Raw genomic sequence first — 15,485 nt, forward strand, 5'->3', positions numbered from 1 at the left:
CTTTCTAATCCATGGCTTAGAAATTGTGAGAAGGTTCTTAAAATCAGACTGAAACTCACTTCCCTGACTATGTTATATGAAAGGATAGATGATTATTCTAAGCTCATCAGACAGTTTCAGGCCCCAAGACAGTGCAACCTTTCCTGGCCTTCTATACCGATCAAGCATGACAACCTCCTTCAGTTTCAACAAGGCAGTCAGCGAATTACAATACTGCTAACCAAACAATTTTCTCCTTCTCTCTCTCCCCCCCCCCCCCCCGCTACACTAGAATTTTGCAAACTTGTTTTATTCACTTTGGATTTTGACAAGCTGATTTCCCATGTGCAAGGCATTCAGACTTCCTTTTCAGCATATAGCCATAATACCAGTAAAATGATTTGTTTAGCAGAGACAGAGAAAGATGGTTGGTAACAAAGTTCGGCAACTTGTTCAACAGTTGGGATACACATTCTGGGACAGCTCTCTTGCATAGATTTATTTGTGCATTTGGCTTTTCTGGATCCAAACTACATTGCTTTTGCTTATTCAAATGACATTTCCTAACATCCTTAATGAACAGGTATTCAGAATGGGAATGACTCTACAGAGGAGAGGAAAATCTCAGCTGATGATGGCTTTTAAAATGTGACCTTTTCCCTCCCAGGTACAGAGCAATATAGTGAATATACTGGCTATGCAGAAACGTACCAGTGGGCCAGGAGCCATGAAGATCAAACACCCAGGTAATGTTCTTGCAAAAGAGTGGCTTTGACATTGTGAAAGTTGACAATAGATCCTCAGGGCGGTACATTGCTGTGATCTCATTTCCCGTGACTGCAGTTGACAGTTGCACAATACAGAGGACCTGCAACAAAAAGTTACAGTGCATTTTCTCTTATAAAAGGAGTGCTTCTGTTTAGGATGGCAGCTTGCTATTCCCTCCCCTCGTGTTCCATTTTTCTTTTCCAGTAGTCATCCCATAGATACTTAGCATGTTTAGTCCTCACTGTGCTGTTTTTTCAGGAGGGTAGCCCTCTTAAGTTTTTTGCAGGGCCGGGGGGCGACTCAAGGACACAAGCATCTTCCTCTTCTTTCTCAGTTGCCCCATTTTGACTACGATCCTATCAAGACAAGTCCAGTTTGTTCTTAGGAAGAATTATGCTCGGGATTCTACTATGTCTTCACCCCTTGCGTTTTTGTTCTCTGATTCACAGTGTGTAAAACCGCTCAGGCCACTTAGAACCATGTTTCCTCTTTACTTTGGAAAGACTTGGGGCACTTCTGAGGCATATCGGAAGTGCAAAGTACCATGGAAACATGCATGCAGTCGGAGACAGTGCATGTGTAAAGAGAAAATCTGGAGCATTTCAGAGTTAATCAACCTTTTCCTCACAAGTAGAGGGATGTATACCAGTGTCATGTTTTCCAGAATGTGTCCTCCCATCTCTCTTCAGAGCATGATAAGAAGTAACCTTTACATGGTGTATTTAGTTTTGATATACTACAGTAACACTGTTTCTGGCTTCAGTCTTAACAAAGAATATTTGATCTTGCTACTCGCAAAGAGGTCTTAACTCCCACTGGAACTGGTTCTGTGATGTCTCATAGTTAATTCTCCAAAAATTCTGCCTTTTGGGGTAGGGCACTTTCTGGCACTGCTCCTAAGATTAGATTAACCCAAGAGGGTTCTTAGGCAGGAGCATGTGTTTGATACAGAGGCCCAAGTGTCTGGACAAAGGCTTTGCTAATTTCTGTCACCTAGTTGTGACTTAAAGTGCCTGTTTATGCTGAGGAAAGGCAAGAAGTAAAGGATTGTGTTTGAAACATGCACCAGTACAGCAAACGAAACGAATGTTGTCTATTTTTCTTGGCCATCCAGGGAATCTTAGTGGTTAAATCACATAATGCCCATTACTTAACATTTGGGATATGACATTCACATTGTAGAATTAATGTATTTCTAAATCTGTGGGGAAACTTCAGGTGTCCTCCCACATCCACTCCCTCTCTCTTTGATTGGAGTTCACCTATGATCTATTACAGCATTTATTTCCTTGACATTATTTCTGTGCTTTTTCACCACTGGTAAAGCCCTGGAGAGATGAACTCATTTTCAGTCTTGTTTATATGAGCAGCATTATCACACAGTTAATTTTACTGCCCCTGTTTCTCTCTCCCTTCTCCTCCCCCCCACCCAATGCAGGGATGAATGGCAGAGGCGCTGCACAGAAATTGTAGCCATAGATGCATTTCATTTCAGACGTTTCCTTGATCAGTTTGCTCCTGAGAAAATTAGAAGAGAGCTCAACAAGGCCAGTAACTCCTTAATCCATCCTGCAGCCTTAAGCCCATCATTTATTTGCAGCCATTTCATTAGTGTTTGAGTTGTGCTGTCCAATAATTTTTGCAGTGTCAACAACTCCTTGAAGGGAGACTTCCTGCTTAATTGCAGTGTCAGTTCACACAAGGCGTTATTCATATTTTCAACAGTAAGATTAAAATCGAACCTTGCCAGGTTAAATCAAGTTGGTAAGTGGTTCTCTCTTGAAATACCTCCTTTCATTTTGAAAAAATGAACTCAATAGTTATGTTCTTGGAGCTTTATCCAAATATCCACATAAATGGTTGGAAAGCAGTCATGCTTACTGATTCCTTATGCAATGTGTTGTTGTGATGGGTCAACTCCTAGATAACTTCCTAATTTTAAAAATAAATTCTACTTAAAAAGTAGCAGTATGGTGCTCACTAATTTTAGCCACATGTGCCTCTCCCCTTCATTTTTTCACCTATTGTGCTCACTTTTCGTTTGTGAAATACTTTTTAAAAACCAACGTAAAGGCTTGGGGTGTTTGGAAATTACGGGAAGTGCTACTTCTGTGACCTACAGTTAGGATGTGCTTCTCTTGTGGGACTTGACCCATCAGTTGAAGGCATTTTAACCCAACTCCAGAAGTGTAACTTGCCAAATTTGAGGTGGCAGTGAAATTTAGACAAAGTGATCCCACCAGAATCCAACACTAAATGACTGCAGAAGTGCTTTCTTGTCTGGTTAAAACAGTTTGCCTGAATCCACTGTGGCAGCATCACATTAAAATGTCTTTTAAATAAATAATAAATCTTTAAAGCCGTTTCTAGATATATATTTTTTCTTAAATCACTTTACACAATTTTTAATAGCATGCAACAAAATATTAAATCCCTGCAAAATATTAAACTATGGCATTGGTTCCACTTGTTAGCCACAGTAGTTTGACTAAAGCAGCAAAAATACAAATACATAAGCTATTTCTACCCTTTGTAATATATCTTCATTGCTAGCATATGAATTTGTCTAATAATCTTGAGGGGTTTCAATATGACACAGCCATATATGCTTAAGCATGTTCAATTTAACGTGACAGGCATTTCTTAATAATTAATATTTTCCATCTAAGAAAGATCCATACCCTTTAAGATTATGGTTTCAAAAATGCCTAGCATAATTAAGACTTATTTTACTTTTTAAATAAGAGAGTAAAGCTAGTATTTCATATTAAAAGTAGCATTAGGCAGTATCACGGATAGGAATAAAATAGGCTACTGCAGTAGATAGTAGCCTATAAAATTAGTAAACTTCTACTGACATCTTAATTGGAAAACTAAATCACCTGCTCTAAGCATCTGACATCAGACTTGATGCATTCCATCATGTTAATAGGAAAGATACAAGTTATATATTAGGATAAATTTTATACATTTTCATGCTGTACACAATTCTTCCTCTTTGAATAGGGGTGATTTTAAAGTGGTGGATCATACTTGAAGCAACTGCTGAGCGACATATTTTGCATTTCATTAACTAAATCAAACACAGATTTATGAGGCATATGTAAACTGTGTTACACTGTAGACTAAGACTCTCAAGGCATGTTTCTTTTAGGATGCTGGTTGCTTATAGGTGCTTGCAATTCCACCTGTCATGTGTTAATTTCCGGTTGTTTGTGAGGTGTATTTGAACAATTTTTTGCTTAACCATTGTCAGGAATCTTGGACAGTGCCAATGGCTGCCTTGTCCCTGACTCCCGCCATTGTATCCCCACACACAAACCTGGCTTGACCAATTCACTTGATTTTCCATGTTAAGCCACAATCTCAGTATAGCAGTTTGGTCTACAGCTTCTTCGCTTCAGAGACCAGGAAAGGGGTGTGGGCAGGGGGGGCACCACTCTCAGTGCCTTTCCAGGTTATTTTTTCTTCCTTTCGACCATATTTTTCAAAAAAAAAAAAAAAAAGCATCATATGCATTGATCTCCACCTGCCAGCTTGTGAGACCAAGAAAACCCACCCACCTAGGAGAGGCTGGCAAGCTGTGACACTGGTTCTTTGCAACAACTTTGCACCAGCATAAACATGCCTTAAGCTGTGAGTGAGCTGGTTGGCTGGGCAACTAGGAAAGTGACAGGCTGAGCTTCTCCCCTTCCAAGACTAAAAGGGTGTCAGCTCTCTTCCCACTTTAATTTTTAATTATTGTCTGTTAGTTGCGTTGATATCTCACCTTTTTCTCATACAGTGGTACCCCGGGTTAAGAACTTAATTCGTTCCAGAGGCCTGTTCTTAATCTGAAACTGTTCTTAACCTGAGGTACAACTTTAGCTAATGGGGCCTCCAGCTGCTCCGCCACCACCGCGCAATTTCTGTTCTCATCCTGAAGCCAAGTTCTTAACCCAAGGTACTATTTCTGGGTTAGCGGAGTCTGTAACCTGAAGCGTCTGTAACCTGAAGCGTCTGTAACTCGAGGTACCACTGTACATGGTTCTCTCTGGCCTCATTTAATCACCACAGCAACCCTGTGAGGTAGGTTAGGCTGAAAGGCAATGACTGGCCCAAGGTCATCCTTCATGGCCGAGTGAGGATTTGAACCCTAGCCTCCTGGGTCCTAGCTCAGTACTCTAACCACTACACTTACCCTTCTAGGGGAAGGGGCAGAGAAGATTCATTCAAAGAAGCCAAGAAAAGCAGACACCTTCCATGAAAAAGAAAGTGCTGTCCTTGGGATTTTCAGACCCAGACCATACGAGGTTGTTCATATTCATCACCAAAGGAACTGAAATTGCCAAGGAAATTGAATCGCTTCAGTCAAAACAATATATTCCGAATGGGTTGAATTCACCGAAGGCTGGTTTTAAGTATTTTCCCCCCTAAGATTCAGGAAAGTTTGGGGCTAGTGGGAATGGATGGAGGAAGAGCCATAGGAGCTAGGTAGGTTTAGATAGCATGAAAGAAACGTAAACGAAACACACACGAAGACTTTTGATGTGATACACAATCTTTATTGCAGTGATTCACTAAATACAGTTCTTTGTGGTGTTAATAGAATAACAGCTGAGAAATCCCAATGGCAAAGTGCTATGAGCTATTTTTCTTTCTTCAGGCTTACTGTGGTTTCTCTCGACCTGGTATCCCACCACATCACCTTTCTGCAGTGGCTACTGGAAACTGGGGCTGTGGTGCTTTTGGAGGCGATTCAAGATTGAAAGGTAAAGGTTAGAAATATTGTAATGAATTACGTGTAACTAGAATAACATGTAACAGAGTAGCTGAGAGCAGGGGGGGCAAGAAGGGAAAACTGCTGAAATCAGCTTCCTTGTTTTGTGCAAGAAAATGTGAGGTGTTTTTATTTACCCAATTTGTAACTGCTTAATCTAAAATTTACAAAACCCAAACCTCTGAGAAGTTTGCAAAGTAACAAACAGTCGCAAAGCTAAAATGCAAATGTAACATTTATTCCCTGGATGACTGGCAGTGGTGCACTTTGGGGGCAAAGGGAAGTTTGGAAGGGGGATGTTAAAGCCATAAGTGCATGCAGTAGCTGTTAGAACCCTTAGCTTTTACAGGCACTTGAAGGCTTAGGGACAAACAGAGAATCATTCTATTCTGTGACTGAGATGACGTGTTATACAGAAAAAAGCTTCACAAATCCTGGAGCTATAGCTAACCTAAACTTGTTGAACTGGTTTTGTTTACCGTATTTGTCTGTGTTTAAGATACCCCCATGTATAAGACGACCCCTAATTTTTAAAACCCAAAATTAAGAAATTAAGTTGTTTAGCTTTTTTGGGGGGGGGAGGTCACCTCCGCCACTCGCTCACCTGCCTGCCCGCCACTGCCGATCGCTTGCCACAGCCACTGCCAATCACACACCTTGCCGCCCACTTGCCATAGCTGCCAGTTGCCTGCCCACCTCGCCACAGCCGCCAATCGCCTGCCCAATTGTTGCAGCCACAGCCAATTGCCAGCAGGCCTTGCCACAGCCACCAATCACCTGCCCAATCGCCGCTGCCAATCTTCTGCTTGCTGCTGTCATTAATCGCATGTCCCCCCTTTGCATTCACTATCCGTGTATAAGACTACACCCAATTTTTGCCTTTTTTAAAAAAAGCAAAAAGCATTGTCTTATACACGGGAAAATATGGTATGCAGAATTGATGGAAGACTGAAATGTTAGCATTTGCTAACATGATTGCCTGGATTAACAGTAATAATGGCAATAAAAAAAACACTCCCCAAATAAAGTCTCCCACTTTTTCTTAGTAATTAGAAAGCAGATAAAATTCACCTATAAATACAGCCATTGTACCACAGGAAAATGTGCAGAAATTGAACACACTATAGCAATTCCTTGCCCACCAGTTATTTCATGTCTTCCAGTTGAAGCATTGCCAACATTAGCTGAAATTCTGAGTAATTAAAGCATGCAAAGTGACCTTTTCTTTCATAAATTATTCCATGAAGCTAGGGAAATAAAGGCCAATGTAACGTATTTTTTTTGTTCAAGGTCAGGGTATATATCAGGGATAGTATGATGGTGCAGTACTGAGTAAAGCTAGAAATACAGAAAGCCTGCAACTATTGCACTGTTTATCCCATGGCATTAGGGGCAAAACCAGTCCTCTTATCTTCATGCCACTTTACTTTAATATGGTTAAACCCTAAATTAATGAGCTACGTTAAGGAGTTACATTGCTGCAGGGAGATGGGAGGTTTAATTTTGTTTTTGCTTTAATTTTGAATTTGCTCATTCTTCCCTACTCAGAGGAGGCAGTATATTGTACTAGAAAAAAGCATGGCGACAACTTAGCTCCCGCTCTTCATTCCCATACTGCAGGGATTGCAAGTGTGGTACCCAAGTGGGGAAGCCCAGCCAGATGGTCGGGGTATAAATAATAATAATTATTATTATTATATACCCACATGTGCCTTCTGCAGCGCTTGCAAAAGATCTCAGTAAATATTCCCTCAGAAATCCACAATTCACAAGAGACTGTTTGCTCTTCCTGCTGCGTTCCAGTTTGCACTTGCTCAGCTTTTCCTACATTGAACACATGCGCCCTTAAGCTTTTCCCCATTTCACCAGATACCAAGACTGGACACTCATCCCCTTGTCCATTCTGAACAGAGGAGCTAAGCAAAGAGCTTCTCAAGTGTGGCAGTGGCTGATGTAGGTGCCTTTTTCTCACTGGCGAGGTAGCTGATTGGGGGATATGCCCACACCATTTTGTGGTTCTGCCTCTACTTCCGCTCCTTGGATATGGCAGCCATTTTGCCATGCCTCTGAGGCAGCCATTTTAGGATGGGCAACCATTCCAAACATGTCCTCTGGCTCAAAAAAGTTGGCAACCCCTGGCCTCTTCAAACAGGCTGCTTGGTTTTATAATGCCTGGACAATCTCTCTTACTCTTTTAAATTGTGTCCTGCTGCACTAGTAGTAAACTTCCCAGTAGAAAACTTGCCTTTTGCATGATGTGTGACGAGTGTGGGATGAGTCTGTTTTGCAGTGCAAGTACACAAATTCGACAGCCTTTGCATTCATTGGCTGATTGGTAGATGTCTTTGCGGTGCAAAAATGCTAATGCCACGTTGACTCTGTTATAGCAAACAAGTGTTTGTATCATTTAGGAAAATTGCACTGTTAAAGTAGGATTGTTTGGTGTTCCATAGGTGTCCTAGCTCTCCTTTTCTGATGACAAACTGGAACTCATAACTCCAGTCCTTAATTTTTAGATTAGAGCAGTACATAAATGAGGTCACAGAATTCTAGGAACAGTGGTTGCATGAGAGAGCAAAGGCATGACTAACCTTGAGCTAAGTTGTTGAACCAATAAGTGCAATGCCCTCCAACTTACTTTTAAAGGATGGAACGGGCACAGTACTTAACACAACAAGTGGCTGTGGGGCTCAGGACTGTGCAAGCAAGTGGGGAGTCCTAGTGGGCTGGCTAGGTGAGGTCTGCGTGTCCTGGCATCTCTATGCCCTAAGTGACAGAGGCAGGTGGGTGCAAGCTCAGCATCAGATGTACTCTCCATCATCTATCCTGAAGTCGGGAGGCTCCTGTGCAGCTGGGGAAGATGCCAGAGCCAGCTCCTTAGCTGCAGAAGCTGGAGTGGGCTTTTCTGGTAGGAAAGTAACTGGCGACAGTTCCGTCAAGTTGTGTGACCCATCTACAGAGCGTGGATCTCTGTCCCCTCTCCCACTGGGACCCTCCTTAGGATCAGGCACCAAATGGGGCTCAGAATCCACTACTACTTATAACTCCCCAGGGTCATCCTGATCCAGTCCCCTGAGTTCCTTCCATTCCTCCTGATGGTTCAAGACTTTTCCACTATTGACACCAGTGAACTCCTTCATTCTGTATTCACCCGTTTCTCTTGTATCAATTTATTTCAGCCTTAATACAAATCTTGGCAGCCGCAGAGGCTGGGCGAGACGTTGTTTATTTTACCTTTGGAGATGCTGAGTTGATGAGAGACATTTACAGCATGCACACTTTCCTAATCGAGAGAGGACAAACTGTTGGTAAGCATCAACTGACTCTTTGGAAGAACGTGTGATGATAAACAAGGCAGGGTCATGGTCGCTATTATACTACTGACCTAAATCAAGGAAAAGATTTTTGGTGTTTACAATTCAAACGTTTATGAGCAGGCTGTTAAAAATTGGCTGTTTCAAAATGAATAACTTTTGATTTCGATTTGTTTTGTTTTTCATTTTCCAGGGGATGTCTACAGGCTGTTGCTCAGATATTACAATGAGGAATGCAGGTGTTGCTCTACTCCAAGACCAGAAATCAAACTCTACCCTTTCATATACAGTGCAGTAGAGTCCTATGCGGATTCCACTGATGACGAAAGAGGATTATGTTTTGATGACTAAAAATTAAATTTTCAAGATGAATATCCCTTCTTGTCTTCTCCATGTAGAATATTAATTGAATTGCTGGATGTAACATACAGAGTAGCTTAATATATCCATGTATATAATTATTGTTTTATGCATTATATCTGAAGACCAATCTTGTAAAGAAACCAATTTTCTTTCCAGTGTAGAATGTAAATCCTAATCATTGCATAATAGAACGAAATGTTTGGTAAACATATTTATCTCCCCACTCCCCCTTGGTTCAAGGTTGAGTTTTTGATCTCTTTTCTTTATGGGCTTATTTGAAAGCAGCAGATTTGTACTTGCCTACCCTTTCTTTCCATTTTTTATAGAGATGCTCATATATAATAGAAAGAGGTTTCCTATATAAACCAGTTTCTTAGCACTCCCTTCGGTAGTATAATTTATGAGAGGCGGTGGGGAAGCCTTGTAATGATCTGTTCTATTGGACATATAGTTTCATAAACAAACCACCCTTAACACCCCACTAATAATTTTAAAGACATTGGGTTGGATCCAGTGCTAGGTCTACTCTCAGAGTAGATCCATTTAAGCCAATGGACATGATTAACTTGGGTCCATTAATTTCAGTGGGTCTACTCTGAGTAGGACTTGCTGCAAGGAAAGCTGCCCTAGAAACAATAATGGCAAGTGTATCCCGAGATTGCGTCCCTTTTGATGGAGGCAGGATGAGGCAAAGCATGAGCACATGAGCAGCAGACTGAAAGTAGCATGATGGATCCAGTTTACAAAAAAGCAAGGATCAAAAGTAAGAGATGGTAAAGGGATTTATATTATTTAGAAGAAGAAGGGGGGAACTATAGCAAGGGCCATATATTTATGAAAGGATGAAACAGCTTTTTAAAATGGTTTTAAATTGCACCAGTTTCTTTGTTGCAGTTTTCTGATATTCCTGCAATTCTGATGGATAAATATATATGTTATTTAATGTACAGTGAAACCTAGATTATTATACTAGGATTTCAGTTATATAATATACAACCCTGTAAGGCATGCCTTCCTAAGTATGGACAATATCGTTGAAACTTTGCTTTGGTAAATGCACAAGCCAAAGGAAACATCTCCAAGACAGCCCCAAATGGGAGTTGTGTGTGGCCACAGTTCACAACTCATCATTTCAGTGGGACTCTGGAAAAAACAAAAATATTGCTTGATTTTGCCCTTCAGGGGAACGTGCTGTAAAAAAAGGAAGGAAATAAAAATTCACAGGAGGGACATTGGCGGAAACGTTGCTATAACCAGTTCTCTGTTGGCTAATGGAAAAGCAGCATTAAGGAAACCTTGCTGCTTAATGCTGATTGCAGCATAATGCTGCATTGACTTTTCTCTTCAGCTTTGAAACAAACTAGCACAGGGTGAATAGGTTAATAAGAGCCGTATGGTCCCAACAGCTTCCTAATTAAAGAGAAAACTAAACTGTCCAGGATGCTGCATCAAAGCCAAAAGGCATAATTCCGGGTCGATTCAATATTTTCCCTTTGTCTTAATTTCTTTCACAGCTATTCAGTATCTTCCTTCTCAACTATGTGGTATACTCTCTATTTTTAGCAAGAGAGAACTTCCTGGTGCTGCAATCTTGAATACTGAGAGAGCTGATGGGCCAATGATCCATTAGATGGGAATGTGCCATCACAAACAGCTGTGTAATAGAGTGATTTTCTCTCTTGACCAATCTCTCTCTAAATTCTGCCATGACAAAACATGCAATTATAGTCACCCATGGCTGTATATAATAATTTATAAAAAGCTGAAGTATATCGTTCTTTAAACTTGCAGGTTGTGCGTTTGTTATTTTTGGATTGGGGCGGTGAAAAATCAGTATGCTACATTTACATGATTTCTTTTGTAAAGGAAAATAATAAACCCGATGAACATTTTTCTCCACATTTGGCTTTTGGTGTGTTCATTTTTTAAAAAAATTGACATATGTTTTTTATGAGCAATGCCACAGACCTATCTCCTGCCTACTATTCCATGAAAAATAATTAAAGTTCTGCAGCCAAACTATTCAAACTATGCAGCTCAAGAAACTGAACAGTACAACTGAAATAAGTGCAAATTAAACAAAAGTACATATATATATTTTTCCTATAACTTATTGTGGAATTTTTGCTATTTTAATTTATTCTGGTTTTGCTAGTTGGGGTTGGGGAGAGGGATTTCAGAATAAGAAACCTTTATTGTGTCTGGGTCCCTTTGGACTGCAGTTGATAGCTTTCAAAAGTGTTCTGTACAGCAGGAGGAGCTGGCCTGTCAGCGCACCTCCAGAATTGAAGCCAAACCACTGGAGAATCATGGTGCCCTCTGTGGCTGCAGAGACTGTTAACTCCTAACTGCTGCCTCCCGCATTGTTTTTGCTACTTTAGCAGCACCAACGTGACCTCTCCGGGGCTGGGCTTCCCAGGTGACAAGACCCTGCCCCCTCAGCCTCGTGGTCCAAAAGAAAGCAGAGCTAATATGTTTGATACGTTTGGCACCAGCTTGGCTGCAGGAGTTGCCAGAAGCAGGCATACAAGGTGCCATCCAACCATCTTAGGAGACCACCATTATCATTATATATATATATATATATATATATATATATATATATATATATGTGCGCATGCCCTGACTTTCCCCCTGACAGGTGGTTTACAAATAAAATAGGAACAGCTGAAAAACATGGGTTGAGGCAATAATTTAAAAACACTTAACAGTAATAGAATATATTCTATCTAAACCACTGAGCCCCTTGGGCTTGCCAATCAGGTGGTCGGCGGTTCAACTCCCTGCAATGGGGTGAGCTCCCATTGCTCTGTGCCAGCTCCTGCCAACCTAGCAGTTTGAAAGCACGTCAGTGCAAGTAGATACAAGTAGGTACTGCGGCGGGGGGAAGATAAACAGCATTTCTGTCTGCTCTAGCTTCTGTCACGGTGTCCTGTTGCACCGGAAGTGGTTTAGTCATGCTGGCCACATGACCCAGAAAGCTGTCTGTGGACAAACACTGGCTCCCTCAGCCTGAAAGTGAGATGAGCGCCGCAACCCCATAGTTGCCTTTGACTGGACTTAACCATCCAGGGGTCCTTTACCTTTTCCTTTTCTTACCTTTTATATTCTATCTATTAAAAACATGGATAATTACCATAAAACAGCATGGCACCAGCCCTTTCATTAAAAGCAGTCAGTTCCCAACAGCCTGTTGGAATAAGATGGTGGAAGGACAACAAGGAACGACTACAACTCCTTATCCCTGAGCATTGACCATGCTGGTTGGGACTGATGGGGGAGGTAGTTCCATAACATCTGGAGGGACATAGTTAAGCCACCCTTCTCTATAGTTAACTTTTAAAAATACCAAGCCGGGGTGGGTGGGATGACCCTTAATTTGAGGCAAACAGAGAAAGCATTTTCCTGTCTTTAAAATGACGCGAGCAGATTACACATTATCAATTATAATGAAAAGCAACCTTTTTGTGTGTGTCCTGTCTTCAGCTTGTTGCTCATGAATTTACCTTTTGTTTTGTGTACATAAATATTCATGCACAATGGTTCTTTTCAAACCCTGGATAACATCAGAGGCAGGTTGAAGTGGGTGCCCCCTGGTGTAGCTCCACTAACAGCAGGATGTTGTCAGTGGTTGCTCCTCAGTCGAGCTGCCCCCCACAATCTTCCTTGTTTGTGACCTTTTTAAATATTTCTCCCACCCAACATGGGTGAATGTCATTACCTGAAACTAAATGCGTCAAGTAGAACTTGGGAAATGCATTCTTTGGGGTTTTTTAAATTATTAAAAGAAGCATCTGCTCTTTAGAAATGTAAACTCTTTGTGGCAGCAACGTTTGCTGACAGGAAAGCTCGGTGGCAGTCAAAGGCTTTGTTTTCTCTTCGTGTACTGCTGTTTTCAAAAGGCGAGACCTACGTGTACAGTTTGGACAGTCCACCTACCCTCACAATGTGCACATTAGTTGGGTTATATGAATTACATCGTACAACCTTGGAAATACGGGATAATCAACAGAGAAGTGGAATGCATGCATGCATTCATGTCACATTGAGTTATTAATTTTTTGCAGCTAAGAGCAACATTTAATACTTTCTCATTTCTGCCAAAAGTTGCCGAGTGGAGAAATGGCAGAACATTGGTGCCAAATTTATCATAACCACTGAAGATATTGTGGGACTTAGCACTTATAGGAAAAGATACTATAAAAGATGCTATAAACTATATCAGATTGAGAAAGAAGAAGAAAGGTCAGGTTCACCAGCATGGTTTTCTTGATGCCCAAATAGATGATTACAAGGTTTATAAAAAGTTTATGGAAGTTTAAAGATTGTTGTAGATCTCCCAAGTGACTGGCAATAGATCAGCAAGCATTTCAAACTCCCGATTATTTAACAACAGAAGGAACAAAACTGGTTTTGCTGCCTGTATTAAGCTGCTGAAATGAAGAAAGCTACCTAGGAATGGAATTGTGTGGGAAGACAGAGTTCAATGTAGATTGGTTACCGAATGTGCTCAGAGGTACCCTGTTCATTCATTATAACTCCTACCTGTCTCTGGTTTATATATGTTACGTTTATAGTAAGAAATGAGGTTGATCCAACAAGTGTGAAGTCTGTCCAATCATGCAACATACAGTCAAATGGCTCAGCATTCACTACACTGTTAGTTCCCAGCTTCCTAGTCTGGGTAAATGCCAATACTGGAAGGACCTTCTGTCTTGAAAGAGGCAAAATATATACCTGTAAAAGAATATCCCTTCAAATGTTATTTAGCATTTTTAACATGATTGAAAAGATAGATAAAATTTTGTGAAGTATCAGTTGCTTGTAGCTTTCCAATATTCCATAAACCTTTTTTTTAAAAAAAATGAAATGCCTGTATATTTATGGCCTTGTTATGTACACAGCCTATTCCTTATTAATTTATCTTTGCTTAAGTGAATTCAACCTATATGTGAGGCATCTCTTACTCTTAGCTCCATTACAGCAGTGCCATCAATTTCTGGCTAACCAAGCTGTCTCCTTGTGTTACAACGTTATTTGCAATTCTGAGTGGAGTGACTCTTGGAATATGGTTAAGAGAATATGGTTAACATTTCAATTACTCTTTATGTGTATTAATTATATCACAAATAGCTGACTGATCTTGTGCATTTTTTCATCAAAGGACCCAACAAATGCTGTTATTAAACCTTGTGCTAACTCTGTCTTCAGATTGCTCACACTGTAAGGTAATTACGCTGCTGGAATTTAAAGTCATTATTTCTGCTGTTGCCTGAGGAATTTGCAGAAGAAATAGTATTCATAAGTTGCCAGGAGCATGGGTTTCTTAACTTAATCTTTGTCATACAGCATCATTCAAATAAACAAAATGACATTTTAATTTGTGATTACTTGACCCTCTACAAATTCAGGTTATGAAGGAGTGTTTTTGTTTTTTATATTTCATAAAAATTTGAGAAGAAGTGGGGAAACTGATAGGATATTCTTAAATTTATTTAAATGAAACCCTCAACAACATGGAGATACCCATGAATCTTTGAGGATTACACTGTAAGACAGTCACATGCACAGAACAAAAGAAGCAGAAGAAAGAATTCAAAAAGTGTGACCTTCCAGTGCTGAGTTGAAAGCTGATACTGAACATGACTTGATGGACATCCCCGCATCTCTGTGGTGAAATGCCAATAGATCTGATGTTGGCCAGAGAGTGGCAACAGCTCTAATACCAGATGTACCAATAACAATGATCTTGGGAATTGGACTCATAGTTCACCTGGAAATTACTTAAGATGTTTTCTCTCTGCTTTTTGACACTCAAGTCACCAATATCAGATTTTAAAACACAGACAAATAAAATAGTAATAAAGGATCAAAATAAAATTTATAAATAAGTTAAAACTACATCATCTTAACACGTGAAGTAACAGCAGAATTAGATAATAAATTGAGATAATGGGGAAAACTGTCCCAAGCTTACCTTCAGTTGAAAGCTAATATAAACTAAACTATTCCACAATCTGAGGACCAGGCAGCTGTAATCCCTGAAGGCAGGGGCCCCGAGATCAAGGCTTCTGGTGACAACTTTAGCAAATGGGTAGGTTCACAGAGAAGGTGATCCTTCTGATGCCATGATTCTAGGCTGTTTAAGGCTTTCTTTGTAGGTCAACAGCAGTACTTTATCAGTAGAGTACTTCAATAAAAATGCAGTCCATAAGGACAGAACTTAACAAGATTGTAACTACTGTGTGTTAGGCTCTTTAATGAGCTCAAGCTACACAACTCTTCCTCAAGCTAGATTTTTT

The 15,485-nt window shown here is 40.4% G+C and overlaps 1 protein-coding gene across 1 annotated transcript in view; it reads left to right on the plus strand.

Annotated features, from left to right (window-relative positions):
* The window catches only part of PARG (poly(ADP-ribose) glycohydrolase), a 69,191-nt gene extending 58,109 nt beyond the window's left edge, over positions 1-11,082 (plus strand). The window contains exons 14-18 of the mRNA XM_083614643.1: positions 647-725; positions 2,186-2,294; positions 5,393-5,498; positions 8,686-8,814; positions 9,014-11,082. Of these exons, the coding sequence (XP_083470769.1) occupies positions 647-725; positions 2,186-2,294; positions 5,393-5,498; positions 8,686-8,814; positions 9,014-9,171 (581 nt within the window). The 3' untranslated portion in view covers positions 9,172-11,082. The remainder of the gene's footprint in view (positions 1-646; positions 726-2,185; positions 2,295-5,392; positions 5,499-8,685; positions 8,815-9,013) is intronic.
* Positions 11,083-15,485: the final 4,403 nt, after the last annotated feature.

The sequence above is a fragment of the Podarcis filfolensis genome (assembly GCF_964270895.1).
Source record: "Podarcis filfolensis genome assembly, chromosome: 5".
Taxonomy (NCBI): Eukaryota; Metazoa; Chordata; class Lepidosauria; order Squamata; family Lacertidae; genus Podarcis; species Podarcis filfolensis.